Raw genomic sequence first — 10,352 nt, 5'->3', positions numbered from 1 at the left:
TGATGGTGGTGATGGTGATGGTAATGGTGGTGATGGTGATGGTAATGGTGGTGATGTGGTGATGGTGATGGTAATGGTGGTGATGGTGATGGTAATGGTGGTGATGGTGGTGATGGTGATGGTAATGGTGGTGATGGTGGTGATGGTGATGGTAATGGTGGTGATGATGATGGTGATGATGGATGGTGGTGGCGATGGTGGTGATGATGAGAGCAGTAATGGTGGTAATGGTGGTGATGGTGATAATGGTGATAATGATCATGTCCCTTAGGATCCCTTTCCTGTCTCTCAGGGCCATATCCCAGAGCCCAAGTATTAACTGTTTCTGGGAACTAGGGAACAGGGAAGTCCTGTGCAGTGGGATTCTTGCATGAAGCAGTCAGAGATAATGTCCTTTTAAAGGTTCCTTTTTCTTACAATTTTGATAGCAGAGGGGAATTTGCTGTTTTTAATATCCTTACTGAGCCAACGTTAAAACTTGGTAAATGTTATGTTAGTCTACACCCTTCTTCTCTTGGTTTAAAGTTTTGTTGGTCCATGAAATCCCCGTCTGGGACACACTGGCTAACTCACCTAGCCTAGAAATGGTTCCTTTACTGAAATGTTCTTGTCCCCTGGTAAACACACACACGTGTACACACACACTCACACACACATTCCACCACACACTCTCCTCTCTGCTTCTGGACCCTGGCCTCTGATCTCAGCCAGGATCCTGCACCAGTCAGCTGGTAGCGCCCAGCAGTTCCCTAGACAACCGGCGAAGAGCTGTCACATGGGGTTTTAAGGAGCAGAGGCAATTAAGAGTAATAATAGCAATTAACAGCCAGTCCCTGTGGCCCTTCATTGGTATCCTGAGCTGCTCTGCTTAACCCCTTGGAAAGGTTCAAGTCTCACTTGTCCCTGCACATGCATGACCTGACATAAATGTCACAGGGATTGCCTGACCGTGTGCTCCCACCTCACAGTTACCCATGTACTGGGCCCCTCACCCAGCCTGTGGAGGCTCAGCACCCTGGGACTCCTCCTTCACCTTATTCCCGGGATCCTGAGCCTAAAAAAGCAGAGCCTGAGGCCCTGCCCTGCTGAATTCTTCTAATCCCTGTACTCTGGGCATGGGCGTGCCTGCCAGGCGCACTTCATAAATGATGATTGGAATTGGACACGTGCGAGATGCTGGATGCCAGGGAGGAGGGGGACACAGGTGTCCTCCTGCACCTGGGCATATATGTTCCAGATGCCAAGCACAGGGGAGGTGTGTGGAGCTTGACTGGCCCAATGCTGGCTTGGGGGGGGGCCCTGTGCACCCTGGCCGATCTGATGGAGTATACTGCGTTTTTATCTGGTAATCGTGCAATGCGTCTTTTTGGTTGTACAAGGAAGGCTCCGACGGCCCTAAGCAAGGCTTTGAGGAGTGCCATTCAATGGAGTGTAGGGCAGAGGGTGCCTCTGGCTGCACTGGAGGGGCCTGCAGGGCAGAGTGGGCACCACTGCCTGGGTGGCCATGACAGTTAAACGGTTGAATAGCTGGGCCTGGTATATAGTAAGTGCTCAATAAGTGTCAGTGATGACGATGGAGATGGTGTTGATGTGGCTGTTCAGGGAATCCTGTTGTTTTGTAGGAGCCTCAGATGTTTGTGGGGAGCAGTGTGGAAGGGGTGGAGACAGCTGGGAGCGTCCTTGTGGAGGACCCATCCGCCCTGCACAGGCGGGACACTGCTAAGGCAGCGTTAGCCGCTGTAACAAATTAATCCAAGGCTGCAGCCTAATGTGGTAGAAATCTAATTCTTGCTCATGTAAGAGTACAGGGCACAGAGACCCAGATGTTGACTCCAGGGACCCAGAGGCCTCAGCGTTGAGGCGGCAGAAGCAGGAAGAGAGAGTCAGGAGAGCACACTGGCTTCTAAAAAGCCTAAGCTTGGAAGGGACCATTCCCACCCTGCTTGTGCTCACATTCCAGTGGTGACACCTAGTCAGGTAGTCACATCTGGGTGCAAGGGAGTCTGGGAAATGTAGTCCTGGACTCAACGCTTGCCTCCTTCCCCACCCCAAAGGGCACCAGCACGCTACTGGGAACGGGAAAGGGTTCTTACAGCATGTGCTTTTGGTGAACAGCTGGCTGCCTCTGGGCACGTGAAAGCTCCCTTGGTTTGCTTTTGAACTGCAAATGTGCATTTTGAGGTTTGAGCAAAGAAAAAACACATTCATCTCACAGTTTGGAATGGAGGAGGCTAACAACAGAGTTGTAAACAGGTTGTTTACGGAGTTTAAATTAGAGTTGGGCCATCTTCCTGAAGTCAGTTGCATAATTTCTTTGAATGTTTTGTGGGGCTTAGGTAGGAGATCGTGCAGGAAATCGTGTTTGGGAGGAAAGTAAACAGGAACTCGTGAGCTGCTATGTTTTATGTCTTTTTCTTGTTTTCCCCTCCCTCCAGCGCCGAGCTATCTATTAAATCTAATTGCATTGCTCATATCATTTCCCATGAAATTTATGTCTCAATCTGCTGAGTAAGGGGAGCAAGCAGAGGACTTAATTAGAAACGTTAATCACGTGGGTTTGGCACTTTTTTTTTTTTTTTTTTTTTTAGGAGAAAGGAACTATCATCAGGAAAATAACAATAAATGTTCTTTCTTTCCCCGAAAGCATTTTTCTGCAGGTTTTCAGTGTTGCCGAAAGGCTCATCAGCACCACACAGAATGCTGTTCTCGTGGCTTCTGTGAGCCGAGAGAGCCACGCTCTTGTGGCCTGAGCTGGCCCTCTCGTCTTTGCAGGCTGCTTTCTTCTGCCTCCCCTGTGAGCTGAGGCCCACAGGACTCTGCCTCCCTTGGGGAGTAGGGCTCCCCACTCTTCCGTAGTCAACATTGGGGTGCACATGCATTCCCCAGATTTTACAAAGTTGGGCCCCAGCACCAGGCCTCATTTTCCTCCTGGACAGCGCATCTCACATTTGAGGGGGTACGTGAGAGGGCCGCAGGCCTCCTGTGGTCTGGGTTCGGTGTTTGGGGACCGTGACTTTTCTGAATGGTGTTTCTCTTCCCTCTCTGTACAGAAACCCGTGCTGACCGCAGCAAGAAGCTCTTCAGGCACTACACCGTGGGCTCCTATGACAGCTTCGACACTACCAGGTGAGACGCGCTGTCTCCTCCAGGACCCTCTGGTCGGAGCTGCTCATCTGTGCTGCACATGCGCTGGGCCCCCTTGCATGCAGCTTTTGGGCCCCTCGGGCCTGCCTCCTCCTGTGTATTAGCAGGCTGGGACCGCGTGGAAGCCCCCATCTCCCAGAGCCCCTGCCTGAGAGGTAGACTTGGTGTTGCCTATGGCTTGTGTCCAGCCAGACCACACCTGTGTGGTGGCCCCAGGGAGAGGGCAGGCTGGCATAGTTTTCGCGAGAGCATGCAAATGTCAAGGATGATGGCAGTGGGCCTCGACGCAGTATCGGGGTAGCAGCATCCCCCAGAGGAGTATTTCGGATGCCTCAGATCTGGGTTTCCACCTCCTCTGCGGTCCCTGTCCACGCCTGCCGCTTCTGCTTAGGTGGAATGGCTGTGAAGGAAGGAGGCGGACGTGCCACCAGGCAGCCGATCTCCTAAGCACAGCAGGTTTGGGTTCGTCTGGTGTGTGGAAAGAGCCCTGCACCTTTGACACTGTGACTGGCACAGGCACGCAGTTGGATTTTTCTGCAGAAACCACTCCTGTGTGGCACCAGCTGTAGGGACATCCGTGGGTCTCTGTGCCCCTCTGCCTGCAGGGGAGGTTGAGGCTGGAGGTTGTCCTGCTGGCCCCGCATGTGGGGAAAGGCCCCTCTGTGTGGGGAGCCCTGGAGAGAGGGTTCTTCATGGATATTGAAGCTCAACACGAGGCAGTGTGTGAGGCAGAAAAGAGAAGGAGGGGCAGGTGCAGACTCCAGGGAAGTTAATGTCCTGCGCCTGGCCCTGCTGGTTGAGGAGCCCCTTCTCAGAAGCTGACCACACCCATCTCCTCCATAGGTGGTCCAGGCTGGAGAAGGGCCCCGGCGCCCTACCCTGGTTCTTCCCTGACCTCCAGGGTGTCTGTGATCAGCAGCCCAGGTGCCTTCCCTAGACTCTCACCTGCCTACAGAGGGATCCAACCTGGGTTGGCTGATTGCTTTGGTTTTATTTTTGTCTGTTTTGATTGAGGTAAAATGTACATAACCTAACCACTTTAAAACGTTCAGTAAGGTGGCAGTTAGTACGTTCACAACATTGCACAACTGTCCCCATTATCTGCTTCCAGAACATTTTGTCACCCATTAGCAGTCACTCCCATTGCCCCTCCCCGGCCCCTGGCATCCATCCACCTGCTTCTGTCTCCAGGCTCTACCTACCTCGGTGCTGCGCATAGATGGAATCCGCCGCTACGTGGCCTTTCGTATCTGGCTTCTTCCACGCTGCATCGTGTTTTCAAAGTCCATCCACACGGTGGCACACACCAGCACTTCATTCCTTCCCCGCCCCCAGTTTTTTCTTACTGTGGTAAAATACTCGTAATATAAAGCTTCCTGTTCTGACCATTGTAAGTGAATCACTAGTTTGGTGGCATCAATAACGTTCACAGTGTCTTGCAGGCGGCACCACCATCCAGCTCCAGAGCCCTTTTGTCTTGCAGAGTTGGAACTCTGTCTGCATTAATGCAGGCTCCCCACTCCACCTCCCTCAGACTCCGGCCCCCGCCTGTCTACTTTCTGTCTCTATGAATTTGATGACTCTAGGAACCTCAGATGAGTGGAATCCTTGCATATGCATCTTTCCGTGAGCAGCTTCTTTCACTGAGCATAATGTCTTCCAGGTTCATTCATGTTGTCGCGTGTCTGGATTCCCCTCCGTTTTTTGGGTTTGAATAATGTTTCGTTATATGGATGGACCACATTTTGCTCATCCTTTCTTCTGTCAGTGAGCACAGGTTGTTTCCACCTTTTTGCTCTTGTGAAGGGTATTGATTGCTGTTAATATTTGCATGCAAGTATGTGCGTGCACTTAGGAGCAGAATTGCTCATTGGACTCAGTTAGAATGCTGACCTGTCGTGGCCACTTCTCCCATAAATGAGGTGTGCTGTAACAGGCATGCCATGGCCAGGAGAGGAGCCGGGACCCCTCCAAGGAATGTTGCAGACTTTCCAGGTCTTGCTACGCTCATCCACTTTTTGACCTTGAAGCCCAGGTATGATCCATGGCCTGGCCATGAACACAGCCCCAAAAGGCAGCTCAGGGGCTTCTCCTGATGGGTCTTTATTCGGCCAGATGAAACATTTCTGCAACAGCAGAAGAAGGCTGCCTGTGGAAGTGGACCCTGGGCAGGTGGTCATAGTCAGTGGGCCTCTCACGCTGTGATAGGGTCTGCACAATGGTCCATAGTGCCTGAGGCTCCCCACAGAGGAGTAGAGGAAGGACCTGCCTGGGAACAGAGATATCTGTGGACCAGGCTGGCTGGGGCCATGTAGCAAAGATGTAGCACATCGCTAACAGCAGGACCAGAATGCACCAGGGACATGGGCTTCAGTTCAGCCAAGAGAAGACATGCAGAACTATTGTGGCTGTTCAGGCTGCCTCAGGAGGTGGTGAGCTCCCCACCACTAGACAGCCAAGCAGAGCAGGGGAGCAGGGGATTCTCTTGCCAGAATGTCACAGAACATCAGACTGGATGACCTCCAAGATCCCTGCCAACTCTGCATCCCGGTTTGGCGTCCAGACAAGGCCTTTTGTTTTACATGTGTATTGAACACTTGCTCTGCCAGGAGCTGGGACCTCACCTCGGAGAGGAGAAACATGCAGATCACACTGGGGCACACTGGTAGCTTCTAAGCAAATGGTGAAAAGCTCCAGCCTTGAGGAGAGTGAGGAGTGAGCCCCAGCGCTCCTGTGGTAAGGGATCAGACAAGCTGTGGGCCTCGTGCTACCCTATGTTTCAGTGAAAGAAACAAGAGGCATAACAGCACTCCTTATCCATCCCTCCTATGCGCCAGCCACCCTGCATGGAGCACACCCCTGGTCAGAGCTGAGCCCCTCAGTGACCTGGTAACACAGTGTTACATTCCACCTGCTGGAGGGACACTGATGGAGCGAAAGGAAGGCCAAGTTAACAAGTGTCTGAGCCCGAGCATCTGAGCCCGAGCATGAGGCCTAATCTGCAGGCAGTAGAATCCCCTGTCTCCTAAAATCCCTGAGCCCCTCCTGCGGGAGAAGGAGAGGCCTTACTCATGTTCTTTCTGGAGCTGTCCCCGACCACCATGGCTGCTGAAGCTGACCTCCACCTCCACACACTCCCCCACATGCCATCTGTGTTGTATCTCCCACAGTGAGGATGGTACTGCTCAAAGCCAGCCTGGGTTGAGGGAAACTGATGAGGTGGAAGGCCAGTGTTTTGGGGGTGACAGAGTCAGCACCTCCCGAAGCATCATTGGGAGACATGCTGTGTGTGGATGGAATCTGTCACTATGTGGCCTGTTGTGTCTGGCTTCTTCCATGCTGCATCATGTTTTCAGAGTCCATCCACACAGTGATACAGACCAGTACTTCACTCCTTCCCCACCCCCAATTTTTTCTTATTGTGGTAAAATACACGTAATATAAACTTTCCTATTCTGACCACATTTAAGGGAATCACTGGCTTAGTGGTCTTAAGACATTCACGATGTTGAACAGCCAACACCACTGTCCGGCTCCAGAGCTCCTTCATCTTGCAAAGTTGAAACTCTGTCTGCATTAACGCAAACTCCCCACTCCACTTCCCTCAGACTCTGGCCCCCACCTGTCACTCCATGAATTCAGGGATTCTAGGAACCTCAGTTGAGTGGAATCCTGATGTATTCAGGATGATGGTGTTACCTTGGTTAACCCTCCACCATCTGAGCTGGTTCATGACAGGTGGAGGGGTAGCCTGAGGGAGCCCACCCCACTCAGGATCAGCAGAATTGGCCTCTACCAGACTGTGAACCTGTGAGTGTGGCAGCATTGACAGGGGGACGGGCAGTGCTGACGGAGGGTGGGCAACATGGATGGAGGGTAGTCAGTGAGGGCAGAGAGAGGGCAGTGTGGAAGGAGGGCGGGCAGCCTGGGAGCTTGTGGACAGAGACGAGTAGGTCTTGCACAGCCCTGTGACGCTGGACTGGCATAGCTCTGGAGTGGGCATGGAGTAAGCGGCTGACCGCCAGCTTCTCCAATAGAGCAGGAGGCACGTCTGCAGGCCATGGTCGCCAAAGCGTGGGCATGGAACAGCCTGTAGCTCCCAAGCCCTCACTGGCGTTCATGTTACAAGTAGCCTAATGAGCAGCAGAAACCTGGGTGTGGTGCCAGACCCTTGGGCCAATTATCCACCGTAGGCTGTAGGGTCACAGTCTGGGCAGATGGTGCGGGGCTGAGGCTGTCCCGCCACAGATGCAAGTGTAATGAGAGAAAATGCCATGGGAAGTGAGACTCAATGGAGACATTTTCTGAATCAGTCAGAAGGTTTCTCCCCTTCCCACCTCCTCTTATGTCAAAAACTGCTCAGATTCTCAGAGCTGGAGAACCGAATGTTAAAATACACCAGTTCATTAGAGAACATATTCAGCTGTTCCAGCCGATTCCCTCCCTGGGATTCCCTTCCACTCACCCGGAAAACAGTGAGAGAAGGATCTAGAAATGGCCACATTAATCAGGGTCAAATAGCAGAGTTCCTAAGGGAACTTCTACTCGGGACTTTACAGATATTTCAATGTCATTTTTAAAAACGTGTCTCCACTCAGGGAATGGGAATCTTAAGTTCCCACTCCTCTTTAACCAAATACCCAGCCTCATGATGGGACACACCCAGGAGAAGTCTACTTGGTAGGATTGGGGAGAACTCAGGGTCTCACTTAAGGCTGAACAGACTCCATTTATACAACCATCCTTCTAGCTATCCACTCACTCAGCCATTTATCTATCATTCATCCATCCACCTGTTCATCTATCTACCCAGCCACCTGTCCACCCGTCCATCTATCCACCCATCCATCTATCCTTCCATCCATCTATGCATCCATCCATCCATATGTATCTCTTCATCCATTCATCTACCCATTCATCTCTCCATTCCCCCATTCATCCATCTGCCTACCCACCCATCCATCTACCCATCCACTCATACATCAGTCTATCCATCCACCCATTCATCTGCTCATTTCCCTATCTGCCCATCTGCCTACTCACCCATCCATCTACCCGTCCATTCCTACATCAGTCTATCCATCTACACATTCATCTCTCCACTCCCCCATCCATCCGCCTACCCACTCATCCATTTATACATCAGTCCATCCATCCACCCATTCATCTGTTCACTCCCGTATCTATCCATCTGCCTACCTACCCATCTATCTACCCATCCATTCATACATCAATCCGTCCATCCACCCATTCATCTCTCCACTCCCCTATCTGTCCATCTGCCTACCCACCAATTCATCCACCCACCCACTCATACATCAATCCATCCATCCAGCCATTCATCTCTCCATTCCCCCATCCATCCATCTGCCTACCCACCCATCCATCCACCCATCCATTCATACATCAATCCATCCATCCATCCACCCACCCACTGCATTCATCTATCCATTGTGTTTAACCAATATTTATCAAGACCTGACTATTTGATGAGCTGAGAATATAGAGATAAACAACAAGCACATTCTTTGACCTCATGTAGATGACAGTTTAATTAGTAAAGCTAAACAATGAAGGTAACAAATAAAGCAGAGGATCTCACTTTGTAGTTAATGCTATGAAGCAGATGAGTGCTGTCATAGAGTCCTGGGAGGTTGGGTCATGCCAACTTTATGTAGGGGTGCCAGGGAGGAGTGTCTTCCTGAGGGAGTGACTTTTGAGTTGAAACCCAAAAGACTGAGGAAGAATCAGCCCTCAAGAGAAGGCTCAGCAAGTGCAGAAGCACTGGGGTGATGAGAGGATTCCACATTGCAGGAATGGCCGTGGCCTATGAGAGAATAGAGGCGGTAATGTCACAGAAAGACCTCGTGCCTCGTGAAAGGAGTTTGGGTCTTCTCGCACTTGCAGTGGAGGCATTGGAGGGCATTAGGCAGAAGTGGCATCATCTGAATCACTTTTCTGGAGGAAACCAGGTGGCAGGACAGATGGAGACCAGCAAGGAGCCCATTGCCACCATCCAGGCCAAGCAGCAGTGGTGGTTGGGGCTGGTGGAGGTGATGGCGTGGAGAGGTGGATGAATCCGAGGGGTAGGGTGAACTTAGATTGGATAGGGGTGTGGACATGGGGGTGAGAAGGAGCACAGAGGGCTTAGCTCACCTTCTCTTGGGTTTTGCAGGGAGGAGCTCCCAGGGGTACATTCTTACTGAGAGCAAGGTCTGCTCAAAAGGAACACATCCGTAGACACTACTCAGGCAAGGGTCTAAGAAGGTCCTGAGAATCTGTTTTTTGTTCTCCCTAAGAGAAAATGAGTTTTCTTTTCGAGAGTGAATTAGAAGGGTGGTAAAGTATGCCGGCTCACGACTGAATATCCACTGTCCACAGCTACTTATTTTCACGGCTTTCGAGTCTCACAGCCCAATTTTTATCTTTTTAAAATCAGTAATAAGAAATACATATACTTGTGCAGAGCTCAGTGGTTCATACCTGTAACCCCAGGACTTTGGGAGGCCGAAGCAGGTGGATGATGAGGTCAGAAGTTCGAGACCAGCCTGGCTGATGTGGTGAAACCTGTCTCTACTAAAAATACAAAAATTAGCCGGGCATGTTGGTGCATGCCTGCAGTCAAAGCTACTCAGGAGACTGAGGCAGAATTGCTTGAACCTGGGAGGCGGAGGTTGCAGCGAGCCAAGATCACGCCACTGCACTTGAGCCTGGCAACAGAGTGAGACTCTGTCTCCAAAAAAAACAAAGAGAAAAGAAAGACATATACCTGGTTAAAAAAATTCAAGATTTGCAGGAAACTGTTACAGTGTGAAGAGTAGGTCTCTCCCGTCTTTGCCTTCTAGTCCCAAGTTCTTCTCCCTAGAAAGAATCTCTGTTGCAGGGTTCCTGAGGATCTTTCTAGAGACGGACCCTGCAAATAGAACCTGAAGCATTCTAAAGAGCCTGTGAAATCATCGGTCCTGAGTTTTCTCTCTGGCTTTCCGGCTAAGTCACTGTGCAGCCTTGGACAGCTCACCTCCCCTCTCTGAGTCTCGGGCTAAGTCACTGTGCAGCCTCGGACAGCTCACCTCCCCTCTCTGAGTCCGGCTAAGTCACTGTGTAGCCTCGGGCAGCTCACCTCCCCTCTCTGAATCTTTGGCTAAGTCACTGTGCAGTCTCGGGCAGCTCACCTCCCCTCTCTGAGTCTTTGGCTAAGTCACTGTGCA

At 51.3% G+C, this 10,352-nt stretch overlaps 1 protein-coding gene across 10 annotated transcripts in view; it reads left to right on the top strand.

Annotated features, from left to right (window-relative positions):
• Positions 1-10,352, top strand: part of SHANK2 (SH3 and multiple ankyrin repeat domains 2) — a 688,443-nt gene that overhangs the window by 455,728 nt on the left and 222,363 nt on the right. For all 10 annotated transcript variants that reach the window (XM_037733995.1, XM_037734000.1, XM_017515880.2 and 7 more), the window contains one exon: positions 3,051-3,126. In XM_037733995.1, coding sequence (XP_037589923.1) covers positions 3,051-3,126 — 76 coding nt within the window. The remainder of the gene's footprint in view (positions 1-3,050; positions 3,127-10,352) is intronic.

The sequence above is a fragment of the Cebus imitator genome, unplaced genomic scaffold (genome assembly GCF_001604975.1).
Source record: "Cebus imitator isolate Cc_AM_T3 unplaced genomic scaffold, Cebus_imitator-1.0 Scaffold563, whole genome shotgun sequence".
NCBI lineage: Eukaryota > Metazoa > Chordata > Mammalia > Primates > Cebidae > Cebus > Cebus imitator.
The sequence above is the reverse complement of the archived record's forward strand: the minus strand, read 5'-3'. Positions and strand labels throughout refer to the sequence as shown.